Raw genomic sequence first — 15,643 nt, 5'->3', positions numbered from 1 at the left:
CTGTGGCCAGCGATGGCACTGTGTTGCGTTTCTCCACGACCATCTGTAAGGCCTGCTGCCATGACCAAAGACAGTTGTAGGGTGCACTCGTTGCTGAAATTTCATACGGACACGAGGAAAAAAGCCACTCCGCATCTCTTACCATGTTGCATCGTTTAGTCTTGCCAGCTCACTGAAGCTTCACTTTCGGATTCCCACTGCGTGCGGTATCTCCATGAATTTTCTTACAACTTGAATTTTACTAATTCTGCAAATTTAGCTTCGCTGATGGCAATCAGCAGCACCTTGTGTCACTTTTTTAAAAATTTGTTATTCTTTCACGCTGTTCTGAAGATGCATGTGGGAAGAGAGTGAAGCAGAAAAAGCCAGCATGCAAAGTAATCGTAGATTCCACTCGTGTCACTGCAGCAGGTGTAGCTGCTTTTTGGACTGTGGCAGCTAGTTGCACAAAGAAAGCCTTGCGCACCTGTTCTCTGCACCTTGTTTACAGAAGTACAACCAGTAGATGGACACTGTCAATGCACACAATTTCGCAGCGACTTTAAAAACCATCACACACAAATATGTAATATCACACGGTTTTGCACGGGGCGCCTTAATAAAGTCCATAGTGAGTGCAAGTCAGCATGCACAAGATAGTCAACACGGACAAGGCAACAAACGGTGCGCAAATGTATGAGGCAACTGTCTTTCTGTGTTGCGACTGCAATGACGACAGCTAGACTGCCTTTGCCAGCTAAATGATGATGGCTAATAAGTGTCCGCAATTCCACAAACGCAGTAATGAAAATACACGTATAATCACATCACGGCGTGCAGTGTTCGCATGCGGTAGGTGCTAGTAGTTCAAGCGGTCCTAAACTATTGAAGGTAGCTGTATCGGACCCAGCTAGTGCGTGCACCATCACACACCGAACAGACGCTCTTACCACATGAACACGCGTTTAGTTAGAATGTGCGTCGTTCCTGTTTTTTCAAGTCCAACACACGCGAAAATTTCTTTCTTCCCTACTCCGCGCATCGCAAGTTTTGGCAAGCAAGGATACAAGACGAGAAGTGCTCCTACGCAAGACGCCGGCAGGCACGTATGCTCGAAAGCGCAGCCTATTAATATTAGACTGTTCTTCCTTGATAACTTGTCGAAGCAGACACCACGATTAAGACAATAGAAGTAGCACAAAATCGCACGTGTTCTATCTCTTCTCTCACAGAGACCGAACTACGCGGCATAAGGGTGAGCACCGTCGCTTATTTTGACGGCCAAACGTCAGACGGTGGTGTTATTTCGAGGTGACGTTTCCTACGCTTTGAAAACTTCGCAAAAAAGTAAAAGGAGCACAGAGTGGCCACGGCATGTAAGTGCGCTTCGCGCACAGAGAAACAACGCTGCTTTCTGGACAGCAATGCCACTTCCACAAACGACAGTCGTCGCTGCAGCGACCGCGGTACTTGCATTGGACCACCCATCAGCTGATAAAAATAGGTAAGCGAAACTTGCTGCGCATCTTCGCGCTGATAGCTGCTTTCCTTAAGCGCAGCACACTGCAGCATAAAGGAACAGCACAAATCTACAGTGGAATCAGAGCGAGTGGTGAAGACACTTTCATGCACTTCGCGCTGATATCGACATTTTGCTGCGCACGCTGGCATTAAAAAGAAAGAATATAAACAAGAAATGAAAAACAATTCTATTAGGTGTCAGAAAGTGGGAGTACTGCAACAAAACTGAGCTTTCTCGCGTTTCTCTTCAATTACGCATTGCATGGAACCGGCTGCGAAAAATAGTAGTGTTAGAGTGAGTTTAGTTCTGTGCAGTGGTACGAAGACCGACAGCAACTGGTGATACTATTGAGATCATATCGGCCGTTCGTTGATCTAATAGAGCTGTGAAGGCCACCAACGTTGTAGTCATTCAATTATGCTACAGCCGTAGCGATGTCAGTATCGGCGAAATTAAACTTTTCATTTGATCTTTGCACAGGTTAAGTGTTTGCATGCAGGTCGAGTGATTATAGCGCATTGTAAAGATATAAACTGCGCCGCTGTGGGGCCAGCAATCAGCTTCTTTCCTATCAAAATCTTGATTCCTCACGCACAACGACCGAGAAACAAAACTGCGACGCCGAACGAACGACGTCAGTGCTTCCCGTGCCACCACAAGGTACGGTTGGTTTCGGATTTCGTGGACTCACTTTCGCTTGGAGCGCCCGCGCTTAGTCATTGGCATCGATATCAATCGCTCTCAGCCAGCTTTTTTACCCGCGCGCAAACAGCCATCCGTGCGCGTAGTTGCGTTTAGTTTCCGTTGTGCGATCCAAGCAAGTTAGCAGTAAAAACGACGTTCCAGTCCTTTTCTGCAGCGAGCTGAAACATGCAGAACCACCGACGTTGAAATCCGGGACATTTCGGTTTGGTGCGAAGCCCATCTTGGCGCCGGCCGCCGCAGCACAAAGGAGCTCGCTAGGACCACGTTGTTGTGGCCGCAAGCCAGGTATGTTGGCGACGCGTTTTGACAGTTTTTCTCGCGAAACGAGCGTTTTAAGGCCACGGTATTCTCGCACGAGACCCGGACGATGCGATGTGAACGCGGTTTCCATTTCCAAGTAGCTCTGTCGCGAAAGCACGTGGGTGCTGCCCCACGCCTAAACTTTTGAACGGGCCTCTGGGTGCCGGGGGAGAAGCCAGCCGCTGTGGCGGTTGTTTAGCTTTCGGGTGTTGCGGGTGCCGCTCGCTGGTTGACAGTATATGCGCCGGCAAAACTATGTTCGGAACGGGCCCGCGACTCCAAATGCGCCTCGAAAACTGGTCGGCGGCGCGGGAAGGCTCACGAAACGAAACACGGCTCCGGCGCCGCGGCGGATCGTTTTAACTACGCAGCCAACAATGACGCTCCGGTTTCGCGCGAACTCGGCGTTCGTGGATGCCTCGCGGTTCGCGTTTTCAAACACCGTCGTTGAAACGCCACTTTCGTTCTGCGGCTTCTGGTAGTTTCAAACGCGAAAAAAAAAAAAAAAAATGTCGTTGCCCGTGCAGCGGCCGCTCGCTGACAGCGGTCCCGGTAGTGCGACGCCGTGTTGATCTTTTGTCTGCTGGGTTCCTTCCTTGGAAGGCGTTTGGTGGCATATCGGTATTCCTTCTTCCAAAACGCCGCTGATACGGCTGGCATCGATAACAGTGGCATAGATACAGGCGCACTGTTTTCGCGATTCCTGGAAAAAGAAAGCGATGCCTTGTTTAGGGCTGCGTTCTTTGTTTAGTTCGTGATTGGAGCGCGCTGTTTCGGGGGCCGTCACACAGCGGCGGAAGAAAGCCGAGGGCCGGTTTCGCCTTCGCCGATGAAGCCGAGGCGCGCGCCCGGCTTCGTCGATAACTTGGTTTCGTGCGCGGTGCGTTTAAATTGTGTTCGTAATTAATAAAACGGCGTGGTAGCCGTGCTAGCCGTAGAAATGACTTGTCAGGGTAGTTACGCTGACTGTTCGCGGCATTGTTAACGCCGCCGCCGATCATATGCATTGTATATTGCTCGTGCAAGTTTACAAGTGAAGTTAATTTTGGATGGTTGCGTCTCTGCTCTTTGGAGTGCCTGCAAGGTACCGTTTGCTCTTAACATGTTGTTGCGAGTTTTTTTAGGGTAGCATAAGCGCGACATTTTCTTTTTTTTTTTTAAAGACTTATGCTGCTGCTGCTGCTTTTACGAAGCTGCGTAATCGAATTAGTCGTAGTGAGCGTGTGGTTCTTTGTGCATGCATGCGAAAGTTCTGAAAAAAAAAAAAAAAACGCACGTGTGCGTTGTCAAGCGGCACTTGCAATGAAGCAGTTGCATTCCTTAGCTGCAGCTTCGTTTCCTTTCATCGCATCTGAGTGTTCCTATTTTCTCTCTGGGCCAGCGTAACCTTTTTGTTGTAGTTGCACGGGAAGATTTAGTAAAGAAAGTTCTAATTTTGTAAGTGGAACCATTTTAATCTTAACTCTGCATCTGTAGATGCAGAGCTAAGATTCATTACTAACAATCCTCATTTCGACTTGCTAAGGTTACTGTTTGCAAGAGTTCTATTATTTGCAGGCATCAATGTGAACACTAGTGACCTATTCTTGCTCATGAAAAAATTTGACAATACCTGCTGCCCTTGTTTACACCGCATTTCAATATTTGGTTTCTTACTCAGTGCTGCTGACTGTTGCAGTACCTGCTGATCACATTTGCTCTTTCATTTCGAATTGCATTGATTTTTGCCTGTCTAAGTTGAGAAGCTTGATTCAGAGCTTTCCATTTATTCTATTTTTCATGTTCGTACACTGCAGTGTATGCTTGATCTGTTCATATCTCACAAATGTGGTGGGTAATCAACCTTATCCATGTAGTGTAGTGTCCAGAATGTGGTGAGCCTGACCTACATTTGTTCTTGTTATTGATATAAGTTCTCGAATATTTTTTCTTCAGTTTAGTCCTGTTTTTTCTATATTGGAGTATAGCTACCGATTCTTAGTGGCATGCACTGAGTGTACAGTCAGACTCATTGTGAACGTGCAGTTTTGATAAAGTCAAGGCTTCATTTTCGAATGACAAATGTTGGGGATGCCACAGGTAAAAAGTCGTAGACTTGTCATAGAAAAAGTCATAGACCAGTGGTCAAGCAAGGCTTGAACGCACCCCTTAAAAGTGTGAATGATGTGCTTCTTGCCTGATATTCGTCATCATATTTGCCTAACATGTAGATTTACTAAATGGCAAACTAAACTCTTGCTTTTTGTGTGTGTGCATTGGTAATAGCACTTAGCTTGTAGTTCTCGGTCTGATGTGTACCGTTCCATCCACTCTATGCAGCACTGCAGAAGTCTGAATGCCTGCATATATCTCCAAACTGAATTTCTCTCTTTCTGATACGCTGATAATATGCCTTCTTCAGAAGGAGATGAAGCACCAACAAACCCGAATTTCCACTATAGTGGTACAGGGCAGAAAGTCCATATGTGCACATCTAGTGGTAAAATTTCTCTGCCCACTATCATGCAATCTGGAATTTGTATTGATACTTTGAAAGTGGAAGCTATGAGGTTGGCTGTAACACACTGATGCACTTGTTTGGCTTTGGCAACTTTGAGTCGTAGAGGTATTTTGATAAGGGCAGAATGCAAGAACGCTCGTCTCTGATAATCCACTCCGCAGTTTTTGAACCCTAAATCCTACAAAAAAAGCAATGTAATAATACAAGCCAATTGTAAGCAAGGTGCTGCTTGATTGGTTAGCTAGCTTTTCTCAATGGTGGAGGTGGACAGAGATGTCTGCACTCAGATGCAAAAATGGCACAGATGCACTTTCCATCATAATGGAATCAAACAAATCTCTGTTGCATTTTGGCGTTGGACGGGAGAGGGCTTAGAAAATGGAATGCGTAACCTTTTCTGGTTCAGATTTTGTTAAGTAACAAATTTATATATTGTGCAACTTGAACGAGGAAAGAAAGAGTAAGAATGACATTTCCAAAGCACTTCTTTCACTACATGCGAGTGTCTGACATAAATTCAGTATGCTGCAGGGAGCTTGTGGTGCTTCAGACATTCGCCGTATTTGCACGATTCTACCGTGCCCCCGATTGCAACGTGTGGTTATATTACTGGCCACATATGAAAATAACTTGGTGCCGATTCCACCGCGCACATCAAGTAACGAAACCCAAGTCAATGCCTACTGTGTTGAAACAACTTTGTGGAACATACAAAGGCACACAGACATGCACACAGCTGAATCTTAGTGGCTAGTCGCTATCGGAGTCCGACGGCACCTCCTTTTCGTTGCCTACCAACCACAGAAAGTCATCTTCAGTTCCATCTAATGCATTACAAATACCACATGTACGGCAAACTGGAATGTGGTGACCGCTAACCACAGCATTAAAGAAACATCTGTTCGATGGCAGTGAGGCTAGCTAAATTGTATTGGGCTTTTTTCTGTAGTAAGAAGCAGTCTTGTTTTCGATGTTGAGTAGAATTAGTTACGATTGTGACGTGCATGCAAATATTAACGCAGGATTAATAAAATAAAAGGTATGCATTAGAACTGTGCAAATACGTTAAATCAAATCGCAGTTCTGTGAGGAATGGGCAGAAATTTTTAATTTTTGTTTTCATTTCGTGCCCGAGACACTTTAGACACCTTAAGTGGCAGGCTCCAAAGACAGCTCAGGTGCCTTATCTCGGCATGCAGCAGCGTGTGCATTGTTTCTAAGTTTCAGAGAGCCAGAGTTTCAGAGATTACACACGGTGCCAAGTCAACATCGATCACATGATTGGCGTTGCTGGCACTCTGATTTTCCATGGTTTTTTTGTCTTTCATACCTGCCAACTCTCCTAAATTTTTCATATCATTTACAGGGTTGGGATTGTTTATGATTTTACAAGTGTTTCACCGAGTTTTAAGAAAAATAGATTTATTTTGTGACAGAGTTTAACTCGTCAGTCTCCTACCCTTGGAAATCTTCTGACTGCGAAAGGACATCAGAGGGACACCTCTTTCAAGCAGCTTTATTCAGACAAGGTCCCAAAGCAGGCGATATTGGCAGCGGTGAAGTCGCGGAAAAAGTCACTGTGATCTGAAAACAACATTGCTTGTCAGTTTGCACTGTTTCATGTTTCCTTGCGTGCAGTGTGTCAAGGTAAAGCATCATTGTAGAGTGTGTCTGTATCCCACGAAATGTGTGTGCTCGGGGTAAACTTAAGAATGAGTGGTTCCGACAGGAGCCACTTGAACAGATAGGGTCAAGTTCGAAAAACCATTCAAGTCCGAGGGATTTGTTGCTGGCCGCTGTTACAGGCAGCATGGTTGGATCTGAAGACGAAGCGGCTCGAAACTGGGATGGGGCCGCTGTGGGAGGTGGCACCACAAGCAAGAGTGGCGGCGGCGGGAAGCGCCGTGGTGCAAACGGAGCGTGGAGCCCCCGCAACTGCCTGCTGGTGCGGGACTTTCTGGTTCCGTGCCTGGACAGTCGTTGCTATGGCGATGACCTGCAGTGGTTGAACCGCCGCCGGGGTGTCTTCCTCATCCGCTGGACCCACCAGGGCAGCAAGAGCTTCAACCGCGAGGGGCCCAACGTCTTTCGGGTAAGCCATTTCTTGCCCTTCTTGAATGCTCAGCTCCTTGCTGCTGAGGGACAGGGCTTTCTCCGATTTTCTGTATAGAACTGTGGGCAAAGTGTTTTTAGAGGTCAACATCGTTATAGTTGCACTTCGTTTCACACTTGGCACGCAATGCCGTGGAAAGTTACGCGAGTAGGGCAGTTGTTGGAGTCTTCTACAGAATAACTCCTTTACATTTTGCAGCTACAACTTGACATATTATTTGTACACATTTGTGCATCCAGTATGTGATGTATGTTTTGGTCGCAATCAAAAGTGGTGTGTTGTGACTGCTGGTTGCAGAAGCTTTAGGAGATGCGTTAGACACATTTGCTTGCAGCCATGCAAAAATGCTTGTGTATATTGATTGGGTGAACATTAAAGAACTCAAGGTAGTAGTCAAGGATTGCACATAGCTTGACTTTGGTGTCGCTTATCATTAGGCTTGCCATATTTCCCACATTTCTTTCCTTCTTCTTTCCCTTTTGTCCCCTGATTTGCCATATTGCTGGCGCAACCTCCCAAATGATGCCATCAGAACAGCTGAGCCAGTACACCCTTTTCTTAATTGTAAATGTAGCCTTCCTGTGAGGCAGTTTGCCCACCTAATGGCAGCGTAGTAAACTTTGTAAAGAGCACGTACAAGCTCAGTTTGCCTGTGTTGCGATGCGGAAAATGTAGGCGTAGCCATCATGATGAAACCGTGCGCATGAGACCAGCTCCAGCATGTGAAGCTATCACTTTGTTTTCATTTGAATGATGACCAGTACCACCATTAGTTGGGCAAATATGCAGTGTGGAGAGGTGCGCTTGCGAATTATCAGGAGGGTCCTGTTTTGCCAAGAGCAGTCCTTCGCACCGTCTTGTTCCAGAATGGCATTCTAGCAGAAAATTGCACACTGAGCCTATGCCAAATAAGCACAGTGAAAGCTTTGATCCACTGATGCCAACTCACTAGCGAAAATGGAACTGAAACCTAAAGCATGCTGTTGTCATCATTGTGGAAGTCACTGGAGTAGCCACAGCCATGGGCTGTCCATCAGACAGTGTAATAAACTGCCGCCATGTGGTCTTGTTGTTTATGCTGCAGTTTGGCTCTCCTCATACCAGCATGGCACCAGTGTTGCCATTTTAGCAACGTTTAGTCTGTTTCGCACCAGGTGAATAGCAGCACAGATCAATTGTAGGAAGGCTGTACATGTCGGAGCAGCTGAGCTCTTTCATGCAAATCTGAACTCACTGCCTCCATTTCTCACAGCTTTTGGACAAATCAGTACCCTGCAGAGTTTTGAAGTGGATCAAGGCACGGCAACGTAGTATTTGACCTGTATAAAGGTCACATAGATGTTACTGCCATAATTGTCACTGTTAACGACATGGCCATGATCGTTTCACATAGTTCTTTCACGAGCACTGATAACTAGGAAATTTGTGGGCATAGCTTTGACGAAGTGCATCGTTGTGGTATGGAAATCAAGTGACCTGTCTTTTTTTTTATCCATACTGGATCTATAATTGTGCTGAACATTTGCCTTAGGCAGGCTTTCTCTAGCCTTGATCTTGAAAGGCTTTTGCATAGTTGCGATTTCAATTGGAACGTGGTAGGAACCAGACAAACATACCACTAATCCGGCGCTCTTCCCCTGTCGAATCCCTTGTAGCCTGTGTGTTGCTCGGAAACAAACCGAATCAACCAATTAAAACATCTTTTGTCCTGTTAGCTGCCGAGCTGCTCGCTCACAGTGTGTGCTCACTGGCAATCCTCTTGCAGGACTGGTCCATCCTGAAACGCAAATGGGACGACCGGGACCCCAACCGACTGTCCAAAGCCAAGCAGCGCGTGCGGGCCGCATTTCGCAAGCTGCCCAACGTTCGTCGCATCAACGATGGTGCTGCTCCACACCGCATCTACCGGATCAAGGACATCGCAAGTCAGTTCTTTTCCTCTGTCTTAGCTACTCGTAGCACTAGCTCTTTTCCTTTTTTTCCCCTAGTCATGTTTTTGTGCACCAGGTCTGGACAACGCAGGTTAAAAGTTGAAGGGAGAATAACAACAAACAGTAAACAGTTCTTAAGATGTCCAAACCATTGCATTTATCAAGATCGTGGCCCTCATATTCAAGAGAGATTGATGATGTGGCGAGCTGTGACATGATTGTCGAATGCAGCAAAGTTTCTCCTTGTCATGACCCTTGCATTCAGCCTTCCACAAGAGTAACCAAACAGGGGACATCCCTGCACAGTGTCAAAAAAGAACAGAATTGCTACTGCCCCCACAAAAATTTGTTGTGAACTCCTGACACAAGTAAAGTCTCATTTATGGGTGTTAAGCTATAGTCAGCTGTGGATAAAAAGGAGTGAAGTATTTAAACACGAAATAAAATGGCAGTTTATGCAGTGAGAAGTAAGTTCTGTCAGTGCTATTTGCTAAGGTCCCTGAATAAAACTAAAAGGTAGCGACATACTTTTATTTTGCCGCCACCGCTGCTGCAAGGAGGCAGGAGAGAAGGTCTGTGTCTCCTAATTGGCTGAGCGCCGTCATATGGTATTTTTCGCGCTTTTCTCTATTTTTACCTTTTTTCCACGTCTCTGCACACTTGCCACCATAACAGTTGGCCGTCGAGTTTCCGTGGCAAGGCTTCCGCAAGGGATTTCGGATGTTCTGGCTAAGTTTTGTGACTAACCGCATCATTGAAGAACTCAGTTTTTGTTTTACGTTAGGGATTGATTTTAAGAGTACTGGAGGTGCAAATGTGTGTGAACGGAGCTTTTTTTTTCTTTGTTGACGAGGTACAGAGCTCAGGAATGGGTTAGCTTACGCATGCGTGCTATTCTCAGCGCTTATTCAGATTTGTTTTCCTGATTGCGCTATCGTCAACAGGTGTATGAACCTATGGTGTGCGTAGGTTGTGTTCTGTCATATATCGTGCGAGAAACGTAACACGTGTTATTGTTGTAGTACCAAGAGTGCTTAGCTGTAGGCTTTGTCCGCTTCGTCATCTCGGCAGGATAAAGTGGTGCACGTGTTTGTTGACTCATATTGACTTGGAACTGCCCAAAGGGGGAAAGCTCTTATTGATGGAAACCATATTTATGTGCAACTTTCGTCCTTGCATGTGCTTTGTTCACAAATGAAGTACAGGTTCCACTGGGATTTTTGTGCTTGAGAGCCAGTGGTGCCAGTTTGTCATAAAAGCGTAGGACCAGTTTCACTGCTCAATGAGATGCCAGTGTCACGATGAAACGGCGAGAATAGCTGAGATGCTCCGCATTGATTGCGCACGTTTCTACATGATGCTCGCGTTATTAAGGCGAATATGTCACGCGCTTTGCATTCAGTCATCATGGTACTAAGATGATTAAATTGCGAAGCTGCACAAGCTGGACACAAGGCAGTCGATTGGGTACACGCAAATACACATGTACGCACTTCGAGCAGCGGAAAAGTATCCGAGTTGTTGAATCAGCAGCTACATAGTGCTGCACACATGAAAGCACATCGCCTTTGCCGTGTACAAGCAAAACCTTCATCGTAGCCCTTTCACGCCGGGCAAGTGTTGTTAGAAAGCCAAATAAAGAACCTGATCAATGCAATAGAAATACAGTCGCCGACTGATTTTCCCGACTCCAAAAATTCTGACATGCTCGATTATTCGGTCTGCTTTGCGGCACCGCCATTCTCCCCATAGACCATAATGTATAACAACTGCCGAAAATTCGGACACCTTGCAACCTCTCGTCTGATTTTTCGGACACTCCTTGAGCCAACCTGATCGAGAGCACCATGTACCGACTCTGACCGGTGCATGGTTCGACTTGCTGAACGCCATTTTTGTTTTGAACGGAGCCTCCTTGCTGCCCCACAAAGTGGCACTACTGCACATCGCCGCTCATCATCATCGTTTCTGCCTGGTTCGATAGAGTGGCTCTACAGCAGTTCCGGTTTCAGCTTAGTAAGCCATGTCGAGACAATGCAGCAGCTGATTTGTTTCTTCGCGCACAACGCTGCGAGTAGGCCACGTTTTTTTGTTTGTGCGACTGGTGTCGGCATGGTGGTGATTGCTTTGTGGGCTGTGTCGAGGTTCAGGTGATCCAACGCGGCATACGGAAACATCGCGTCAAGTGGCTAATAGCGCCGACAGGGCCCGCGCAGAATACGCTGGGTGCTGGAAGGCCTAAGATTTGTCGCCTTCCCATGTGCTCCCTACTGACGCGGAAAATGTTCTGCCGAGACCTGCACAGTGGTTGCATTGCGATTCCGGACACAGTCTCATTTGACAGTTTCACAGGTGCCGACACTGCTGTACTGACATGCGCAGAACTCGACGACGGCGAGATCATTCGTCAGGTTTCTGCTGCACCGTCGGACGATGACTCTGAGTCTTAAGATGACGCACCATGTGCTACACTGCCGTCGCATGCGGAGCGTGTACAAGCAGTGACTGTGAATTCAGCCGCCAACAGTGACCGTACGACCCTCTCCAAGATTCAGGCTTATCTGATTGCGCGTAAACGGAACAGCGTGCAACGGTGCATTCACGATTTCTTCAAGCCTACTGCCGAGCCCGAATAAGTGCGTGGAAATAAAGGATTTCATTTTTTTTCTTAATGTGTTTTTTCGGACACCTGTCTATTCGGACATTTCCGCAGTACCCGTGAGGTCCGAATAAACGGTTGGCGACTGTAACTTGCGAAGTGGGCTGATTTGTGCAAGCCGCGACCGTTTTTTTGCTTACGAGAACAATTCATGGCCGTGAACAACACAACACTCCGACGAAGCTCTGGCATGTATATAAAGATCGTGTACATTGTGTATACGTTATGGCGAGACAAAGAATTTTAATCTTTGTGCTAGCACTTGACACTAAAAGGAATTTTTCCACCAGACTAGCCTCAAAAGCCTTCTTCTAACTGAAGGCAGGCAGCCAACCCAAAGCCACAAAACAAGCTCATAGTTATGTGCCGAAAAAGCACAAAATACATCTACTTCTGCCAGTTTCATAGCATTTCGTCATCGCTCCTAGCATAGCACACAATAATGAAGCCTTAAATACGGTAAAAATTCATCCACTAACACCCGACAACAAGATTTAATGTCTCTCCTCGTGTAACTCTATGGGTGGCTTCCAAGTGAACGACCAAACTGCGAGGGCAAGCTATGAGAAAAAGAGCGAGCTGCGAGAAGGTTAGGAGAACGGGAGGCTGGGTGAGGAGGAATGTCACTACCGTTTAGTTTTATGCAGGGACTTTACTGTTTGCGTGGACATGGCACCCTCTTTGCAAAGGCCTCCACCTCAAAGGAAATGGCTTGACTGAGCAAGAATTGTGAGCCTGCTAGCTGCGCTTTTGTCCTGTGCAAGTTACCCAATTTGTGAAGAGTGGTTGGAACTGTGAAAGAATGGTCTGCTCCCCCTGTTCACAATTTTTTTTTCAGTGCCTATGTTGTCTCTCGGCATTAAAGTCAGGGAATTTTTAGAAGGGTAATCTGTAGCTGTCACACTGATTCAGTGGTCGGTCAGCATAACATAGTCATGAGGTTTCTGGAGCAGTGATCTGTGACTATCAGATTAGTTTAGTTGTAATGAGGGCTCTACAAGGGTGATGTATAACTGTGAGGTTAAGGGGAGACGCGGGTCGAAAAACGGCGATTTTCATCAGAAAAGTCAGTTTTATGTTTTTGACTGTTTCAGCAAGATTGATCCCTCCTCTTTCACATATAAAGAAATCAGAGCCGTAAATGATTGGGAAATTATAAATAAACTCGGTGAAAGCACCCGAGGTGGCGAGAAAAGGTGCAAAGCTGGCCCATTTTCCAGCGCGTGATGCGTCAAATCGCGGCGTCGCAAGCTATTGGGCTTGTGCAAGGCAGTAGGCCTACGCTTTTTCTCTCGGAGGTTGGCTTTGCCGCGTCACAATCTCCCCGGGAAGTAATAATAAAAACATTTCACCGCCAAAACCGAGCGCTTTCGCTGGATTTCTAAATCACGTGGTGCGATTCCGGCCACGCCATTGGCTGCTAGCGCGCGACGCGGCCGCAAGTTGTCTGCTCTTTCTGCGACGCGCCGCTCTCTCGACGTGTTCCCAGGCTTTCAGGCATTTTTCTGCTCCTTGTTTCGATGGATCCCGTGAAGAAACGCGATTTTCGATCTAGAAAGTATCGGTCGAAGCACAAGTTCAAGGGGACTCGCCGCAAAGTCAAGCGGCGTGCAATGAAGACCTCCGCGGCAGCTAAGCCTAACCTAGGTGACGGCGACGCTTTCGACGGTTCAGAGCCGGCCGGCCGCTCAAGTTTCGTTGACAGCGCAGACGAATTCGTCAGCGCATCGGAGAAAAAGTAGATAATCTTCGACAATCAAGATAGCAGCGGCGAGGAGACGGCAAGCGCCTTTATCTGCGAGATCGGCGTCGGGAACGTGAGCGCCGCGGCATATCCGGCGTGCGGACGGCGCGACCTTTTTATCCGCGAGTTGGCCAAAAAACGGAAACGACTCGCGTCGTTTTTGGGGTTGTGTTGCAACAATGCAGCGTGTACCACGTCCATTATCTCGTCAACGCATTCGTCGCGGCGTGCATCTCTGGCAGACGACGCTAACGGTGGAGCGCGCCCTTCGGCCAGCCCAAGAGAGAGTTTCGCCGTGAATATCAAGGCAGTGGTTGCGGCGCGCGCATTTAGAGCTGTACACAATCAACTCGTCCGATTTTGTGCAGTTCTTGGTTTACCAAAATCGATGCACCATAAATCGTTCACCGCCATAATAAAGAAAGTGCACCTCGCTGCTACAAAAGCAGTGGCTGAACTTGGAGTTGGCTCGGAAAGTAACAGTGCAGGAAGTGGGTCAGCATAGTGCTCACGAAGACTCTATGAGAGAACAACATATGGCGCAGGTGAATTCTAAAGTAGTGCACTGGATCTAGATACCCTGGCCTGCATTATGTGCAATTTTTATATAGATTTCAGCGCTAAAACACAAATAAAGAACTTTTATAACTTTCAATCGTGTTTTTCTCAGCTTCATATTTTTGGCCAAACATGGCTTTTGTGCACGACATTTGATGTACTTATTGTGGTCCAATCAAGACCAAATTTGGTGTGCATCATCTTTAAGATGTGTAGAATGCACTGATCTAGATTTTAGTGCAACCAGTTTATTTTTAAGAATGTAAATGTTCAATACCCTTGGGTACCAGTCACTGAAAACAAAGCATCAGATATGAAATTCTCTCAAAATGTTGCCTGTCAAGGGAATTGCATTATCTTGGTTATTAGCACTCAGTGGAGTGTTAGGGACAAGAAAAGCCATTTTGCACTGCTATATCATGCCAACTGCTAGGTCCAGTAGCTGCACAAACATGCACTATATTTCACTTATGCATGGCACTTAGGACATGAAAGCATCAAGCTATCCTAAAACGAAAAACAGATTTGGAATGAGGATATCAAGCTATATAAGTGGTACAATTTTCATTTGTCTAGCATTAATATTTAAAAAAAAAGGATTCTGAGGAGCGTCTCCCCTTAAATTAGTGTTTGCCTTATGTGTCCCTGTGAGATTTGGAATGCATGAGCCACTCCTTCTTGCGAACTAGTTTATTTGATGTGCACTGCTTGACAGGTTATGTGTAGGGCTGTGCGAATATTCGAAACTTTCGAATACCGAAGCGAATAATGTCATATTCGATTCGACCTTCGATTCGAATAGGGCTATTCGAAAACTTCGAATATTTTCGAAGTCTTTCGAAGTTTAATAATATCGGTACGCGTACATTTTTTGCAAGTTTGTCTTTCTATATCTACCCTGGGTAGAGCATTTTCATGCTACTTTGCTGACGGAGACCGCTTGAAAGAAACAAGGCCGTGACCGAGCTTTGAACCTAGCATACGAATTCACGAACGTAAACAATATTGATAACGATAGCGATGGCTCTTCGGAAGTTTTAAAGAAAGCGTTTGCTATTGCATTTTTGGCACTAAATGTAACGTAACTGTAACGTCATCGTAATATCCGTAGGTATTTATCTACCTAAAAGTACATATTATACCTTGTGATTGTAAGATATAACATAAATCGCCTTAACACCGACAAATAAAAAAAAAAGTTTGTCTTAGCGGTAGCAGGTATTTGGTGAAGCAACCATGTGCTTTCTATAGCTTCTTTTTTTTAGGCTTGCGCGTACAAACGTGGTCGCTGGATGTGTACGTCGCTTCGAGTTATCAAGTTCAGTCACGCGTTAGTTGTTCATTTTGCTCGATTGCGCGCACAGCCGAAGTAGCCAAACCATGAACGAATCGGCGCAGCGGGTGTTCCGGAGTGCCATCTGGGAGTTCTTCGATCGCGGAGCCAGTGACGCGACGTGCCGCACGTGCAAGATGCGCCTTAAGACGCCCACGGGCACTACAACCACCCTCGTCAATCACCTAAAGCGTCACCCTGATCCATTCAAGCAGTTCGAGAAGCTCCGTGCTGCCGAAAGCTCAAAAAAGCCTGCAGGCCCGAAAAAGACGACGGGCACCAACAAGGCGGACGCAAGT

At 46.4% G+C, this 15,643-nt stretch overlaps 1 protein-coding gene across 3 annotated transcripts in view; it reads left to right on the top strand.

Moving 5' to 3' along the window:
• Nucleotides 1–1,303: 1,303 nt before the first annotated feature.
• Nucleotides 1,304–15,643, top strand: part of LOC126528139 (uncharacterized) — a 30,211-nt gene continuing 15,871 nt past the window's right edge. The window contains exons 1-3 of one of the 3 annotated variants that reach the window (XM_055069143.2): nucleotides 1,304–1,483; nucleotides 6,812–7,098; nucleotides 8,885–9,044. In XM_055069143.2, coding sequence (XP_054925118.1) covers nucleotides 6,817–7,098; nucleotides 8,885–9,044 — 442 coding nt within the window. In that variant the 5' untranslated portion in view covers nucleotides 1,304–1,483; nucleotides 6,812–6,816. Of the gene's footprint in view, nucleotides 1,484–2,195; nucleotides 2,492–2,686; nucleotides 3,591–6,811; nucleotides 7,099–8,884; nucleotides 9,045–15,643 lie in introns of those variants that run through there. The other 2 variants (XM_050175999.3, XM_055069144.2) reach the window with 2 other exon arrangements.

Source organism: Dermacentor andersoni, chromosome 9 (assembly GCF_023375885.2).
Source record: "Dermacentor andersoni chromosome 9, qqDerAnde1_hic_scaffold, whole genome shotgun sequence".
Lineage (NCBI taxonomy): Eukaryota > Metazoa > Arthropoda > Arachnida > Ixodida > Ixodidae > Dermacentor > Dermacentor andersoni.
This window is presented reverse-complemented; position numbering and strand designations above follow the sequence as displayed.